The following is an 18,540-nucleotide window of genomic DNA, read 5'->3' on the forward strand; positions in this document are numbered from 1 at the left end:
AGACTCTTTAAAACCCACCTTTTTCCTTGCTATGGATGCAAATCAGGGTGAGCCCTCGTTGCTTTAATGTGAGAGAGAAACAAGCAGCTAATGTAATATAATGAGTATCCACTGTCCCTCTGTACTGCTTTTGTTTCCACTATTCTCTGCCAACTTTGGGGACGAATTCTTGGAAAGATATTTGCTCTAGAGGTGGTACTAAATGTACGTTTCTTTCAGGTGTTGCTGGCAGGGCTGTTGACTGGTTAAGCAGATGTGATATCAACAAGCACAATGTCTGGCTTCTGGTAGAAATTGGGGATTCAACTCACAGCTAAACAATACTGGGGGAACATTAAAAAGATTAAATGGGATGGGGGGGGGTGTGGGGGCACCAACTGGATGGCTCCAGCTCCATGCAGCAGCAGCAAGACGGAGTATTAGGGCCATATTGAGGGAAAGAAAAAAATCGGAGATTTCGAAAATAAAGTCATAATATTACGAGAATAAAGTCATAATATTATAAAGTAGTAATTTTACGTGTTATTTTCTTTTTTCTCGTAAAGCTATGACTTTGTTCTCGTAATATTACGACTTTTTTTCTTGTAAACTTATAACTTTATTCTCGGAAACTTCTGACTTTTTTCTCGTAATATTACGACTTTTTTTCTCGTAAAGTTTTGACTTTATTCTTGTAATATTACGACTTTTTTTCTCGTAAACTTCTGACTTTATTCTTGTAATATTACGACTTTTTTTCTCGTAAACTTCTGACTTTATTCTTGTAATATTACGAATTTATTCTTGTAAACTTCTGACTTTTTTCTCGTAAGATTCCGACTTTTTTTCCCATAAAGCTATGACTTTGTTCTCGTAATATTACGACTTTTTTTCTTGTAAACTTATGACTTTAATCTCATATGGCTTTTTTTCTCGTAAACTTATAACTTTATTCTCGTAAACTTCTGACTTTATTCTCGTAAACTTCTGGCTTTTTTCTCGTAAAGTTACGACTTTATTCTCGTAATATTACGGCTTTTTTTCTCGGAACGGCCGTCGTGACGCTCTGTCTCTCGAATCGCGCCGCCACGCTACCAGAATGCATTGCACGGCCACTTACATAGGCAATGAATGGGAAGCGTGGAAAGGACGGAGCCTGTGATCACCAAGTCACAAGTGTAAGCTATGTCGACACTTGTTGCCGTTCGGCTCGGACATCTATGCGTTCAGAGCCGTGTGCAGGCAGGCAATTCCGTCTGTATGGGCTGCGGTAGTGGGCCAATCACACGTCGCAATAAATCGAAGAAAGCTCGCAAGCAAAACAGTCATCTTGTTCTAGAACTGGGCACAAAAAGGATCGATTGCAGGCATCGTTTGACTGGAGAAGTTTGGATACCACTTAGTTCTGGGTTGTGGGTTGTGGTGCAGGCACATAGTACTATCCATTCAGCTTTTTCTTATTTTCGTAACTTCCATCTGTAATCCACCCCAGCCATCAGTCCAGTGAGCTGCAATGCATCTGTGTCTGTTTCCATCCGTTTCAATGCAGCACATTGGAAGCAGATTAAAGGGTCATTTCACCAGCTCACTGGGTAATTACCAGTTTTAATTGCTCCAAATCAAGGGAATTAGCGAAGGGCCCCTCCGTCGTGCACTCTGTGTTTCCTCCGTCATTGTTCCACGTCCTCCAGTTTCGGGCTTAGTGACATCACAGAAGTCAATTAGGGTTTAAAGAGACTCGCGGAGGCCTCTTTGTTCTACCTGAGTATTAGAGTCGAGACGAACAAAGGTCCTTAAGGCTTTCGCTGAGACTCAGCTTTTTGTGTCTCCTTGTTCAGCTATTGACTCATTGTACGTCTGTTTCCTTTATTCACACTCGAGTGCTGCCTCCAACCACGGCGTTAAAGCTGTGTTTTAACCCAATAATGATTCTTAATAAAAAAAAAAAGGGAAACAAAGAGGCTTTTCAAATTCAGGTTAAAGGGCAGGTGTGTGGCATATATTAATGCTCATTTGCAAATATAGGCTCAATATTTAATTAAACAGATTTGGTATCGGCATCTCGAGATGAATGGAATATCCACAACCTTTGATTCCCTGATTTATTGTGCTATGTATATATATAAATGCCTTTTAGCGGTGGCAGTAAATGGACAGATAACCACAGTATTGTTTGTTGGAACATGGTTAAAATGGATTTATAATAATACAAATGTGACTATTTTGTGTCTTATTTCTCTCTGCTAGTATTCATGAGAGATTCCAAGAGAGGCCAAAAAAGCCTTTTGGATAAAACAAATGCACTCACTCCTCCTCTTCAGTGTGATTCAGAGCCAAGAACACTTCACTTACCTACTTACCAACAAAACAGTGTTTTTTTTTTTTGTCCAGGAAATGCTCTTCCTGCTCTCTCAGCCTCGTTGAATGGGGAAATAAGATATTCAGCTCTGACAACCGGAGGAAATACAGGCTGCTTAAGTCCATATCTTCTAAGACTTGTGCATTGAAGTTGTCCTTGTGTAACCTATACTGTGTAGCTATGCAATAAATACAAGCAAGGAAACCGATTGTCAGCAAATGTTACTTTATAGATGAATAGACTTCTACACATTCAGTGCATTTTAGGGTAGATGCTTGGCTTAAATACTTGGCTACCAAAACCGTCCAATGAAAGAGTTTTACCTGTTAGACCTCTTAGTTTGTTCGTAACAAGTCAGCGAGAACATGAACTAAAAGACTACAGGTGTGAAAGCACCCTGAGAAATCCCATATGTTCTATAGGTAAGACCTTAGAGGAATATTAAAGGTCCCATATCGTGCTCATTTTCAAGTTCATACTTGTATTTTATGTTTCTACTAGAACATGTTTACGTGTTTTAATGTTCAAAGAACACATTATTTTCCTCATACTGTCTCCTTGAATAAATCTGTATTCACCCTCTGTCTGAAACACTCCGTTTTAGTACATTTCAACGGAATTGCAACAGCTTGGGTCCATGTTTACTTCCTGTCAGCTGATGTCATTCACATACACTGCAACAGGAAACAAACTGGGACACGTTTAGAATGTTTAATTTAAAACCGTGAAATGGTCTATTATATTATTGTATGTTTGTGACATCACAAATGGACAGAAATCCTGACGGCTTGTTTCAAACGCACAATTTCTGAGTACGGGCTGTGTGTATTTCTCTGTGGATTCGATACTTTCACAGTATTTATATAGAACTTAAACCTGCTTTATAATATAAAAGACATGAAAATGTCACTTTTTTACAATATGGGACCTTTAAGGCCTGAAATGATCAAGTTCAGTGAAACTGTTTCAGCACTTGTAGCATGTGATATACTGCTTACATTCTTCATGCATTTTATTCTGACACATCTTCTGTCTTCATTGAAGATATTAGACATTAATAATGCTTTATTTGTCTCTGGACGGCAGTTTTTTTTTGCATCACGACATATGTAAGACAGTAAGATACAAAAAGCCATCAATTTTCGGGACATTATCATATAAATAGATAAATCACTGGTACAAATACAACGATAAGTAAGTGCAAAAAACAACCAACACCACCGACATCATCATAGTCACCATCCTCATCAGCAACACAACACCAACAACAACACTCACCCACTACCTCCCCCCCGGCCTGGCCTGAGTTCAGGAGGGAATGAATGAGTGTCTGTATTTATTACTCATTACAGGGGGAACCTCAACTGGGAGCCAGGAGGTGGTCTTAACTCAGAGGAAAAGGGGGTCGGGTTCTTACTGAGAGTATGGATTTAGCTTTCCGCGCTACCTGTCTGTAGTCGCCTCGGATTTTACTGCTCATCTTCACTATTTGAAAGAGCAGTTTTGTCTTTGACACTGAGATCGCCATTCCAGCGGATTACAGAGGAATGTTAATAGAGACTCAATGTAGGATTTGTAAAAGAGGGTCATATTCACATGTATTTGGAGCAAGCATTACATCGGTAGCTAGATCAGTTTGTCACTGAGTCTGATGGATCTGAAATTTTACATTTCTGTTAAACTGTGATGAGCTTCATGATACATAAACAACAAAATAGTTCATCAGTAGTATAGTTCTCAGGCCTACATGTTTTTTTGTAGCTCTTTCTATGCGTCCAAATCCAAACGGTGTTTTAGGTCTCTGCAGACATTTGTAAAACTGCGGCCAGGGTGAAGATTTTCATTTTATTTTTCTAAAATAAATATGAAATATTGGGATGCACGATGATCCAAGAGGGTCGCAGGTTCGAATCCGGCTTGGGGCCCTTCTGTGTGGAGTTTGCATGTTCTCCCCGTGTCAGCGTGGGTTCTCTCCGGGTACTCCGGCTTCTGGTACGTGTCCACAGGGGCGTTTTTTTATCGCGAAGGGACGCGCCGCTTCCCAGCATTGGACGCTTGGGTGGGTTGCCACTAGAAACAAGGCACTAGGCTCTGGATTGGACGAACGTTTTCCCTCCGTGGGCTGCTGCTCCCAGCTTACAAACCGCAAACAGTACGGAGGCTCGTTTGGAAACTTTCTCCTCTTATTTCACGAAAACAGTTCACCGAAATGTGTTTCTGAGAACGAATCCACGCAGTTGCTGAATCTGTCTTTATTTTGGATCGTTTATTTTAAAAGATTCTCGGGATTTTCGAGAGGCGGCGAGTCGCGTCGGACGCCCCGTGATTTACATAAAGTACACTAGCCCCCAACTTTATGCAAATGAGGAGCGGGCATCATTAGGCTCCGTTTCTCGAATCGCGCCGCCAACGCTACCAGAATGCATTGCACGGCTGCTTACATAGACAATGAATGGGAAGCATGGACACGTACCATCACTCCCACAGTCCAAAGACATGCAGGTTAGGTTAATTGCTGATTCTAAATTGCCCATAGGTGTGAATGTGAGAGTGAATGGTTGTCTGTGTTTACGTGTCAGATGATGATGATGATGATGGAAATAGGAAATAAAGCAATATATGGGGGGATTGTTTATTTTCAATGAATAAATAAATCCAAAATACAAGTTTTTCCAAAATCACTGGTAGGCATATTCTATACACAAACCATAGGTCAGTGAAAGTTTTCATGATGCATTCATCTCTGACACCAAAACAGGTTCGGCTTTTATTTTTGTCCAGCCTCTTGATATGCACGACTCATCTTCAATGCTGTGGCTGACAATATAGACAAAGCCACTGACGCGTTGGCTGCAGGGAGCAGCGTAGCTCTAATTGTAGATGAAATGGATATTCCACCTGGCAGGTAAACAGCACTCCTCTGAGGAATATCATCACACTGGAAATGGAAATGCTCCATTTCCCTGTTTGTTTTTCGGTCTCAGCTCCGCTTGCGTCTGCGAGGGGTGAAATCCTGTAGACCTAACAGGCTTAGAGGATAATATCATTTAGCTCTCCTCTCCTTTGTCCTTGCACAGTGCTTGGTGTTCGAAGACGCTCCCAACGGCGTGAAGGCGGGGCTGGCCGCGGGGATGCAGGTGGTGATGATTCCCGACGACAACCTGGACCCGAGCTTTACCCAGGAGGCCACGCTGCGACTCCGGAGCATGGAGAAGTTTGAGCCGCAGCTCTTCGGCCTGCCGGCGTACGACTGAGCCAGAAAACCACCACGACGATAGAGTAAGAGAGCCAGGCTTTCCTGCACACCTCGACATGTTATGGGTGAACATTGATGATTTTTGTTGGTGTTGATTACTTTTCATTGTTTCCTGTCAGACGTCACAACGGGGGTCAAAACCTCGTTACTGCTTTTTGAAAGCTTTCATTATTCAACCCTCGGTGTGTCCAGACATGTAGATGGTTGAGGTTTCTAGATATCAGCCTCCTTGATAATGAAATGATATTTTTCACCGGTTGTCCTTGCAACCCCCGCTCTATACGTACGTCATTTGGACGTGAATCAAAAGACGGTTTCTGTTGGAAGCTGTTGAACGAACACACAGTGGATCAGCGTCCTCGTCTTACGTTGTGTTTTTAAGAGGCCTTATTGAAATGACGGAGACTGTACTCGTCTCCTCGGTGTAATCCGGTCCTCACCCTTTCATCTCTGCCTCAACACTTAACCGCGACTCACATGTGTCCTCTCTCTGAGCGGGTTTTAACAGAGGCCCGCCGGAGTCAACCCGGCACCGCCGCTGCTCCCTCAAATAGGATTTCACCGCACTCCCATCCACGTCCCCTCCACGCCTTCCCTGGCCTTTCATCCTCCAGGAGGGGGGGGCTCAGCTTTATTTCCCTTCTCCTGCTCACATTTCACTCTGTAGTCCTACGTGTCGTTTACCCTCTCCTGGCCTAAAAACGTGCTTCATTTTGTTCCTTTAAGTCTCACCAAAGAGTGGCTGTACCGTTAACAAACGGATGTCTGTATTTTCATTTAGATTCAAATCAAAGGCTGCATGAAAAATACCACCGGCTCCGACTCTAATAGAACTCCATCCACGCTGTGTAACAGTTTGTTCTGATGTGCAAAATGTGTTGAAGTTTCATTATCAAATAAAGAAATCTATAACACAAACCCGGAGCGTGATACTTCTGCAATTTCCTTTCATTTAAAGTTCATCTTCATGTTGACTTTGACTTCAGATTGAAGTGGGCTATGGGTTATTTTCAGACATATTCATATTTTCAGAGAACCTAACTGATGCATGCATTTAATTTATTGAAGTTATAGCTTTTAGTCATGTTGTCACACTCGGTTCACCGGCTGTATTGTTAGATGTAAGTGGCCACTTCCTGTTTATGGCTTCATATCAGATACCCAGATAAAAGAAAAATTACCGGCATTTGGGTAATAGGAAGTAGTCTGTGTCACAGAGGATTTATGGTATAATGAGCTATTAACATTTTTATGATGAGATCCAAAAAGCATCCACTGTTGTCGTAATCGTCTGTTGTTCTTCTTCTTGGGAGGACTGTCTTGTCTTGTGTTCCACGCGCATCAAATGAAACTCATCGTGCACGTTAATATCCAGCCAAAGCTCGTATGATGCTTCAGCAGTCAATGTGGATATCTTCCAAAGTTACACTCGTTTTAGTCTACAGTTTCCTCTTTTCTTTTTTTCTCGCAAACTTATTACTTTATTCTCGTAATATTACGACTTTTTTTCTCGTTAAGTTATGACTTTTTTTCTCGTTAAGTTATGACTTTATTCTCGTAATATTATGACTTTTTTTCTCGTTAAGTTATGACTTTATTCTCGTAATATTGCGACTTTTTTTCTCGTTAAGTTATGACTATTCTCGTAATATTATGACTCTTTTTCTCGTTAAGTTATGACTTTATTCTCGTAATATTGCGACTTTTTTTCTCGTTAAGTTATGACTTTATTCTCGTAATATTACGACTTTTTTTCTCGTTAAGTTATGACTTTATTCTCGTAATATTGCGACTTTTTTTCTCGTTAAGTTATGACTTTATTCTCGTAATATTGCGACTTTTTTTCTCGTTAAGTTATGACTTTATTCTCGTAATATTGCGACTTTTTTTCTCGTTAAGTTATGACTTTATTCTCGTAATATAATGACTTTTTTCCCGTTTTGTAATGACTTTATTCTCACAATATTATGACTTTATTCTTTAAATCTCAGATGTTTTTTCCCTCAATGTGGCCCTAATACTCCGTAGTACATTTGCTCTTTGGCCCTCACTGCATTAGACTTATATACTATATACTTAGACTATAAACTGTGTTACCTTCATCACAATGCTCAAACGAGTTGCGGCTCCAGACAGATTCATTATTTATTTATTTTGCCTAAAATGGCTCTTTTGATAGTAAAGGTTGCCGACCCCTGCCCTTATGGTATCACCTTATTTACAACAAGCCTCTCTCTTTCACTTTATGCTTTACTAGTTTTTCATATAGCAGGAGAAGAGTCCTGTTAAGCGTCCTGATAGCCATTCATACATAATGCACCTTTTAATCTTGTGTTGCTATAATTGAAGAATTGAAAGCTTTAAAGTGATTTTGATGCTCAGCTGCGTTGCCATCCAACATGTTTCCACCGATTGGGAGCACGTGGAAGTGTGCGTACTCTACAACAGTGTTCACTAATGTCTTTCTACATGTCTTTGAAATTGAAATCCGGCTTGCGAAGGAGCGTTAGCTTGGCATCTTTCCTCTTGTTTGTGCATAGCGCTGACCCATTTCAAGATAATGGCTTCCAGCTGGGGGGCGAAAATCATTTCTCAGCCTGGCCTCAGCCTTTTTGTCATTCTCGAAACGGCTATCTTTAGGCTTCTTGGCTTGGCGGCCGTAATCGTGGGTCAGCCATCCAAATGTCCCTCTGTGAACATACGTGTTATAAAATCCACCCTACTGCCCTTCTTATTCTTCTTTTTCTTCTATCCCATGTCTGCCAATCACCCTTCTCTTTTATCCTCGCCGCAAACCTTTCCCACTTTAATTCTCCCTGTGACTGAAGAGGGCAGGAGAGAGGAGAGGAGATAGCTCCCTGACATGTTTCCCAGGCTCCTCTCCTCGTCTGTGCTCGCGACTGATAGGGCGAGAGTGGCTGTGGGACACATTCATCTTCAACGTCAGGTTTTTATATCCGGATTTTTATCTGCAGCTACTCAGACAAGCAGTTCCTCTACAGGCAAAGTCGAAAAAACACCGGACGCCAGAGAGAGAGACATTGTATAGATGACCTCATTTTGAACATTAAAGCTTTTTGTATTTTGGGGCTGCCAAACTGTCCCTCTGACAGAATGTGGAGAGAGCAGGATGGGGAGGCTCATCAGATAATGCAGGCAGGCCTCTTTCTCTACATTTCCTTCAATCTTGTCTCAGACGAGCGGTCTCAAAAGATACCGACTGGATGTCATATCTTTGAGTAGGCGGTTAGAAGCAGCTTTTGTATTTTTCTTTGGGGGGATTTGGAAAGAAAAGTCATCACCTTACTGAAGGAAATGAGGGATTAAATATGCAGGAGCTTCTGTATTATAGTCAGGGAATCCACTGAAGCAACAGTGATTTAAGTATTTTAATTGATTTGTCTGACAGAAACAGTCATAATCCAAAAAGTTTGCATCAAAATACTCGGCAGTAGTTATATGCACGCCAACTTCTTTGTGTTTATAGTCTTAAGAAAATCCTCCTTTTCTTTAAAAGCCAAAACAAATAACTCTTCTATGTGCAAGGTGGCAGAACTTAGATAGATTCCTCTATTCTTGACACCAAGCGAAAAAAGCATATCTCGAGTCTGCATATCTCTAAAGCGCAGGCGATGGCTGAATTGCCAAGAAGGGGCAGAGTGCAGAAGAATGCCAAGATCCAATGGGAGTAGTTCTGCTGGATGCCATTTTTGTATTCCGCTGCCAAAGTGTGCAACCTCGACTCGAACCAGAAGGGATTTTATGGAGATGAAGATATCGAAGGACTCTGACCGCGAGAAGCACTTTGTCTGTTACGAGATAGGATGCGGACGCTCTGCTATCTGCACTTGCTATGAGACTCCATGCTTCCTCAGTGATGCAAATGGAACCTCATGTTTTATTCAGCTTCCAGTGATGAGAGTATAAATTTGATTAGAGGAGCAGGTGATAGAAGAGGACGATGTTGGGGAGCAGATTTGTAAACGCAAAGAGGAGTTTAATGCACGATTAAGGCCAGACAATATCACATTAACATGTTAATAACTTTATTTGTTGTCTTTTCGGTGTCTTGGGAGTTTGATGTCATGGAGGATTTATCAATATTTTTTAGATGAGTGGGAAGAAAAAGAAACAGGGAAGTCGTAGTTATGCACACTAGACAACACGCCACAGGGGGGATCTTTTTTCTGCTACTACAGTATAGTTCTTATTATTAAGGCTCGTTCATGATGAGCCAGGCTGGCGCAGAATCGATCGCCACACAACACATGTCCATTAGATTTGTGTCTGACTTGCTCTGACATCATGCACACTAATCAATAACGATAACGATAATCAGGGCAGCCGCAATCTTTATATCTCTGCGCCACTCTTTTCAGTTGTACAAACTAGGGATGCAGCGATACCAGTGTCGGGTCCGATACTGTGCTCTTGTACTCGTACTCGCAAAACGGCTCCGATACAACGGCACCGATGCCACTTTAAGGCAGCATGACGTTAAACATCTTTCAATTTCGGGTCCATTAAAGTGGTATCGGTGCATCCCTATTTTGAAGTAAACAAAAACACTTACTTAGTTTAAGGCAATAAAACCACTATAATTAGGTTTAGGAAAAAACAACATGGTTGGGCTTAAAACTAGTACGTTTGTACAGCGAAAATGACGCCGTGAACACGGGACATGAACAACAATTTCCTGGATGTAAGCCTAAGTTTGTTGGACCCATCCACCTTCAAACCCGCCCGGAGTGTGTCTTTTTGCTCTAAAAGCTACGTCACCACACTATCAGCGGACTTTCCCTGATCGTTTGATATTAACGCGAATGGGTTTACTTACTGGAAAGCTTGGTGCGTCTCACGCCTTAAGCGTTGGTATCTAACGCCGACGGCCGTGACAAGGCGTTGAGCTGGGTGACCTCCTGTCTGAGGTGAAGAAAAGTAGCCTACAGATTGGGATTTACCGTTACCGATCGATCCCGTCTCTACGTTGGGGATGATTTATCAAACGTAATAATAATGAAATGACTGCTGTTGTGCCACGTGTGTAAACGTGAGTACAACTCTATCGCTTTGGAGACAACATCTGCATAATGGATGGGCACAAATTGATGTCCAGACGTTCATGGTTCCAAGATGATGTCTTTTTTTCTCCTTATTAGTTCCTGAATTTTCATCCAATGCTGCCGTGAAGGTCACATATGAAAATACCAACAACTAATTGGATGGATTGTCATCAAACGTGGTGCAGACGTTCATGTTCCCCTCGGGATGAATAGCAAATATGAATAATATTGTCCGTCCATCCAACCACTTTCTGCAACTCATCCAGACATCCCTCTCCTCAGCAAGGTTTTCCAGCTCCTCCAAGTGTCTTTCCCAACCCAGATGAGATATGTAACCTCTCCAGCTTGTTCTGGTTTACCAAGGAGTCTCATAGGCGTGCCTGGAAAACCTCAAAAGGAAGGCACTCAGGAAGCATCTAAATCAGATGCCCAAACCACCTGAACTGGCTCCTCTCGACGTGAAGGAGCAGCGTCTCTACTCGGAGCCCCCTCCGTAGATGCTCTACGACGAAAAACTAATTTTACCCGCTTGTATCCGCAATCTCATTCTTTCTTTAATAATGCTGTATGCTTTTAATTTGAGCCTGCGCTGGTCTGTTGAATTATTTATGCCAGGAACTGATTCCTGACTTAATTTTTAATCACATCTATATCTATTCCACCTTGCTTTTCCACTTGTAAGACACAGCCGGTGTTAAACTGGCGAGGGAATAGTCGTTTCGGTATGCCCCAGCAGACATTCTGCCTCAGCTGCGACATCACACTGGCGCGTCGCCGCTGTTCTCTCAAAGATTTCTTTGCCGTGGAGGTCTCAGCGAGAGTCAATAGTGATCTAATGCAGAGAGGAGAATGTAAAGTAAAAGGGAGCCCATGAATACTTTACAGGGGCTTTCCTGCGAAGGAGAACAGTGACAAATGAGCTAACAGAGCATCAGCATCTCATTTTCCATGGTCTGCACGCTCTCTCAGAGCCTTCTCTCTGAATCTTTTTATCTCTCGCTGTTAATCTTCTCCTCTTTTGAGGCGTACACTACGTGGCTTAAAGCTTCCATTGAAGCCGGCAGTATGTGTGTGAACAAGTGTCCCACAAAGCGCCTCTTCCTTCCCCCGTACATCAGAGCCGTGAGGACGACTGGTACGGCCCTCCACTTTACGGAGACGTCTCCCTGTTACAGCTGCAATAAATGGAATATAAATGTGTACAGTCGAGAGAGTACGGCCATTTAAAGGAAAACGGTGCAGTAAAGAGTTGTCTTGGTTCGATAAAAAGGGCCTCGGGCTTCACCGTGAACACGTCAGGAGAGCTGGTTGCCCTTGATTCCCTGAATTATGTATGTGGGCATCAAGTCTGCTTGGAGCAACATTTCCATCTTACAGTAGAATCTGCAACACACCACACGTCTCACAGTACCTCGGCCCAGTTGTGCTGTTATGGGTGTGCAACACAGTTCTTTAGCTGCTTTGGGTTTACTCACAATTTTACAAAATAACTTCTGTAGCCACATACCTTAGTATGCATGAAGTAGCATTATTATTTATCTGTATTTGAACCATAGACTGTAGATAAGAAGAAGACGTAGCCACCTTGACGTCACCCACGTGTACTGCCGTTTTCAAGCCTTGAGTTCGGCATTTTGGCCATCGCCTTCTTGGTTTTTGTTTGTCGCCATCTTAGTTTTTGGCCATGGCCATCTTGGTTTTTGGCCGTGGCCATCTTGGTTTTTGGCTGTGGCCATCTTGGTTTTTGGCCGTGGCCATCTTGGTTTTCGCTTGTCACCATCTTGGTTTCTGGCCGTCTGTATCTTTGTCTTCAGCCTTTGCCATCTTGGTCTTCAGCCATTGCCATCTTGGTATTTGTCCGTCACCATCTTTGTTTTTTTCCGTCACCATCTTTGTTTTTGGCCATCGCCATCATGGTTCTTGGAAGCTAAGTACAACTGAATGCTGAATGAGGCAATTTTTAGGCAACCAAAAAATTTTACAATTACCTTTGATGAAGTGAAAACACACTGTGAAAGGGTTAACGTTGTAATATGAAAACACGGACAACTCTCAGACCAGCCAACGCCGTGGTAGCGACCTGCCACAAGCAGAAAAACAACGGCATACATGAACAAGATTCTTCCTCTCTTTCAGTAAACACAACACATGGGCCCACCGATAACTGTGCTGAATTCAGAGCTTAACGTATTTAACAGTAATGTTAACCGTGATAAACGGCAGGGATACGGTTATGTACCGACACCGGAAAGCTTCCCGTAGTGGAGCTGCTGGTCAAGCTACGACACACGTACCCATCCCATAGTTGTTGAAATATTTCAGTCTGGACCTACAAACATTGCCATTCATAGAGCCATGCCACTAGCATGATTAATATTACCATATAAAGTCTGTTCAGAACACATTTTCTGTTCACACCAAAATCATGCATCATTTTTTTTTGAGTTATGTCCCTAAACCATTAACCATCATTATTCTCCAACTTGTTGAAGTACGTCGCTGTACGGGGCAGAGGGACAACATTGCTTCCATCAGGTCTGTCAGAAGTGATTAAGAATAAATTCATACCCCACCATGCTAATGGATTAAAAACGCCCTCATATTTACAGCAGGATTAATACCAAATCATTTGACACATGACTAATTCTCCTCCTACAGTACCTAACCATCAGGAGACCTTCCATTTACAAGCCCTTGTTGTAAAGCAGCCTTTAATGACCCACGCTCCAGGCCCGTCGGGATGGTAATGGACAGTGAGGGATGCCCCCTTGTCCCTCCATTTAAATGGGCGTATCAGCACCGCGCTGAGTGGCCAGGAAAGGCTCCTCTGAGCTCCGTCAATCGGTCTCAGAGCTCAGCTCTGATCAGGCACCGAGCGGCACGTCGGCGCTCCGGGGGCCAGCCGGGTCGATGGAAGTGTTTCTCTTCCAGGCCGTCATCAGCCAAGATGTCAATATCACTCAAACCATGACAACACGCCGCATTAAACAACTCCAGCTGTTTGTCCATGAGCTCCCTTTGTTGTTGCTTTAAAACGGTAGAGGCAGTTTAATTTTATCCATATTTCTTATAGACTTTTTTATTGGACAGTTGGGCAGAAGAAGAGAGGCGAGCGAAAGATGACAAGACTATAGAATTAGAGTTGTGTCTCCAGTGGAAGTCAGCTCTTCAATTTACAGTGGCCTCCAGCTGTCCACACACTGTACAGTACATGAAGGAAGTGTTTAAGTGTTGCTGCTGGACGGAGAGGAAGAACTCTGGTTCTCTGTATGGCTACAGAAACACTCTTGTATCTAAATGATAAAATAGGGTTGAATAAACTTGTTGTTATCTGCATTTTAATGGCATGCTTCAGAACAAGAAATTTGGGGATGGCAAAGTCGGGCTTCAAGGTTAATTCTTGACCGTTAAAACAGCAGTTTAACAACAAAATTCTCAATTATATGAGCAACTCCATCCACTCAGGAAGGCCACGACATGTAGTGACAAGTTGGACCTCGTGTTGATCATTATTTTGTTAACTGATGATGAACTTGTTGATGATAAAGCTCGTATTTTGGAGGTACTAGTACAACACATATTGAGGTTTATATAAACTCATACATGACCTTGTCTGAAGGCACCGATGAATCACCAAAAGCTCTGACAACCTACAGTACTCGCTTTTCAGAGATTTCAAATCCTTGGACCTTGAGGAGCACCAAGTACCCACTTGTCATTGCCCTCTAGAATGACTCATACCACATCAGCCGGACGACATCATCGGTCTGTCCAAAACCATGACATCACTTTTGAAAGATAGTTGTATCTGACCTTGCTGTGGTTCAGGTTTGGTTACGGTTAGGCACAAAAATGTCTTGGTTCAGAACAAATGTAGTGATGGTTAAAAGATCCAACGTTGACTGTCGGGACGGGAAACAAAGCAGTCTCCCGTCCTATCCATGCACCCCGGTCTCTACCCCCTCTGGAGTTTGTGGTTCTCTAACAACATCACCACACTTCCTCCTTTACCCCCGATGGCCAAGAGTCATCATTTCTCCAGCAGCTCCAGGACTTTGTAGCTTGAACGTAATCATATGTTGTCTTTGGGCATTTGCTGAAATGACTGATGCTGTCGTTTTTCTTGGGAGGACAGTCTCTTGAGTGGACATTATTGTTTCACTCACACAAAGTTTTAGTTTTATTCCCTAAACCTAAATAAGTGGTGGCTTGGTTGCCTAAACCTAAAGAAGTTGTATTTTTATTGCCTAAACCTAAAGAAGTTTTAGTTTTATTGCCTAAACCTAAAGAAGCTGTAGTTTTGTTGCCTAAACCTAAAGAAGTTGTAGTTTTATTGCCTAAACCTAAAAGAGTTGTAGTTTTGTTACCTAAACCTAAAGAAGTTGTAGTTTTGTTGTCTAAACCTAAAGAAGTTATAGTTGTATTCCCTAAACCTAAAAGAGTTGTGGTTTTCATACCTAAACCTAAAGAAGTTGTAGTTTTGTTGCCTAAATCTATAGAAGGTGTAGTTTTATTGCTTAAACCTAAAGAAGTTGTAGTTGTATTGCCTAAACCTAGAGAAGTTGTCATTTTATTTTATGACCCCAATGAACTTCAATGTTCAGATTGACAATCCTGTCACCTAGAAAATGTTTTGTACAGTATAATACCCGTTTCCTTTTGGAAATGTGTTTTGTGGGAAACCTTTTTCTACAGAAATAACATGTGCTTTGTATTGCTTGTTGTCTGCTGGTGTTTGAGCTATCTGGTTGTTCTTTCGGGGTCATGTACCTAAAACATGTGTCCTTTGTAGGGTTGACTGGTACCTACCTAAACAACCTGATCTCTGTCCCTGAATCGGCTCCTAGCCAAACCGCTACAAACTGAATGAACAGTTTGCCATTATGGCAGGAATTTTCCATGCAACATTAAAATCAAATCCAGCAGAGAGCAGGATACAGCTGCAATGCTAAATTTAGAGCGCTGTGTTAAATTAGTTTTCATGAGGAGGTGGAAGGAAGGCTTTTTTCTCCTTTTTGAGATGGAGACGTGTCGTCCATGTCAGAATGAAAATCACAGCCAGGTTGAGCTCATCGTCGCTGACTCAAGCTGACGGGAGCCTGGAACCGTTTCCTGTGGGCTCTCTGGCTGCAGGGACACTATAATATTAACATGTGTGGCTGTCTTGTGCTGCAGGAAGCTCTACAAACAGTTTGATTCAGAGTCTGAAGAGGGTTTTTAACATGCCAAACTTAAGAATTACCAACTCATGCAGCACTATAGCATGTATATCCATGTCCTGAGGTGGCACATTACTGTTTTGAGACACATAATATTGACATATTATTGTTTCTTCTGTTCTTACTACTACCTGGCACCCGATACTGTTCAAGATTTGGAGACGTGCTCGCTGCTATATAATATTGATACCATGCATCACGGACCGTGGATTATTTATAACATGCTTCAAGAAACAGATGGGCTCCGTTGGATCATACGTGATCCAACCGAAGAGGAGGAGGAGTATCAACAGGCTTCTGTTTGTGAAACAAGCACTGTATTGGGGGGGAAGGTGGCTGTGGTCCACTTCTAGGAAGGGAGGGTCAGATGTGAGCAGGAGGGGGGTCCCAGCGAAACTCAGTATGTGGTGGTGTGTAGCAAGGTAGTGATGGAGCTTTGCTCGAGAGATGGACGGAGCAGGGCAGCCTGGTTTCAATACAACGAAACAGCATCGTCAATTATGTTTCACGAGAAATGTATTTTCATTTGTTTTTGGCGTTTCACAAATTTGTTTTTAATCAAAGTCCACATATCTCCATATAGGGAGGAGGTTGGGGTGGATCGATGGGTTAAACACAGGACTTTCACCCAGGAGACTGGTGTTCATGTGAAACCAAAAGAGTTGTACTTATTTTAAACAAACATGATCTTGTACTAAACCTAACCAAGTAGTTTTGTTGCCTAAACCTAAACGTCATTGAGAATGCATTTTCGGTTACAACACCGTAACGTTCATAAACACGTATGTAGAAGATGTTGATATGAAACGTATTTCTGGTTCAGAAACGTCAAGATTCAACGTATCCGAGGCTTGCAGGAACGTACAAAGGCAACATTTTATTTTGGCGACTGGGTTGAGCAGGGAGAAGTCCACAGAGACAGCATAGACTTGTTTATAAGAAGTGGACGTAGTCACCGTGGACTGCTGTTTTGAAGCCTTCAGTTCGGCATTTTGGCCGTCGCCATCTTGGTTTTTGCTTGTCGCCATCTTGGTTTCTAGCCGTCTCTATCTTGGTTTTTCAGCCATCGCCATCTTGGCTTTCAGCCATCGCCATCTTGGTTTTTGGCCGTGTCCATCTTGGTTTTTGTCCGTCGCCATCTTGGTTTTTGTCAGACGCCATCTTTGCTTTTTTCCATCACCATCTTTGTTTTTGGACGTCGCCATCTTGGTTTTTGGCTGTCGCCAACTTTGTTTTTGGCCATCGCAATCTTGGTTTTTGTCCGTCACCATCTTGGTTTTTGATCACCATCTTGGTTTTTGGCCGTTGCCATCTTGGTTTTTGGTCACCATCTTGTTTTTTTGTGTCACCATCTTGGCTTTTGGTCACCATCTTGGTTTTTTGCAACCAGAAGTGACACGAGTGGGTGAAGCTAAGTACTACTGAATGTTGAATAAGACGTTTACAGACGACCAAAATGGTTATAATTAACGTTGATGAAGTGAAAACACACTGTGAAAGGGTTAAAGTTCTAAGATGAAAACACGGACAACTCCCAGACCAGTCAACGCCATGGTAGCGACCTGTCAATCACGAGGTATCCCCGCCCTAAAGCATCCCCTGCTTTATGATCTATTTGACTCTAAATGGGACTATAATTTACTAAATGAACATCATGCTGTGTTGAAGAAGACTTGAAACTAGCACAATCAGACTTTGTTTTGCAACCAGAGGAGTCGCCCCCTGCTGGCTATTAGATAGAATGCAAGTTTAAGGCACTTCAGCATTGGCTTCACTTCTCAGACCCCGGAGGTTGCACCTGCTGCTTGTTCACCTGTGGATGTATACAGTATGTATGTATGTCAGCAGGTGCAGAACAAGCCGAGTCACAGTGTGAAAGCCTCAGACGGCAGGCTGCTGGCAGCAGGAGGTTATGGCCTAAAAACACTCTTTGTTCATTTATAGACTGATTGGATGATCCCCGGAGGAGGAGGACAGACTTTCAGCACACACTTTGAATTATACAAGGTCTGCTTTGCTTCGTGACAAATAAAACAAAGACAGAAATGGAATCAAATCTCCAGAGTCTCTGCTACAATAAAAGCCTGAATAATGTTAAGGCTTTATGTTGGACGGCCAAACTTTTAGATAGCCATTTTCCAGCTGGCTGGGTGGCAGAGAAGAATCAAAATCCTTTCTTCTGTCACACAGCGATCGCTCTCCTCTATTCTATTTGAGCTCTACTCAGTCTGTGGGGAAATCCATGATATGCAAATAAGTGATCTTTCCATGAAGTAAATGCTTGTTTAAGTCACTATGTGGAGAAGTAGAACATTTCTGGCTTCGGCGCTCCCAGTAGGATTGTCTGAGCTTTCTAAAACCCCAAAAAAACATTTATGTCCGAATAGTTTGAAAGATGATACAATCACATCATTTATGATTCATACAGTGGCTTTAGTTGACTGAGTTTCAAATGTGGAAAACTGCATTCATATTTCCAATCCCATAAGTGCATAATAATACAATAAGACTACATCTTTTTCATTAAGTTCTATAATAATTGCGTTCAGTTATTTGAGGTAAATGTATATTGTATATTATTGTTCAATATGCTCAAATAATAATTATAATAACCATAATTTATAAATGGTAAATTGATAGTTAATTAAACTTAGGTAATAGTTA

The 18,540-nt window shown here is 42.1% G+C and overlaps 1 protein-coding gene across 2 annotated transcripts in view; it reads left to right on the forward strand.

Moving 5' to 3' along the window:
- The window catches only part of LOC119483823 (pseudouridine 5'-phosphatase), a 31,316-nt gene extending 24,804 nt beyond the window's left edge, over positions 1–6,512 (forward strand). The window contains exons 4-5 of one of the 2 annotated variants that reach the window (XM_037762319.1): positions 5,416–5,639; positions 5,849–6,512. In XM_037762319.1, coding sequence (XP_037618247.1) covers positions 5,416–5,592 — 177 coding nt within the window. In that variant the 3' untranslated portion in view covers positions 5,593–5,639; positions 5,849–6,512. Of the gene's footprint in view, positions 1–5,415 lie in introns of both variants that reach the window. The other variant, XM_037762318.1, reaches the window with a different exon arrangement.
- The last annotated feature ends 12,028 nt before the right edge of the window (positions 6,513–18,540 follow it).

Source organism: Sebastes umbrosus, chromosome 24, assembly GCF_015220745.1.
Source record: "Sebastes umbrosus isolate fSebUmb1 chromosome 24, fSebUmb1.pri, whole genome shotgun sequence".
Lineage (NCBI taxonomy): Eukaryota > Metazoa > Chordata > Actinopteri > Perciformes > Sebastidae > Sebastes > Sebastes umbrosus.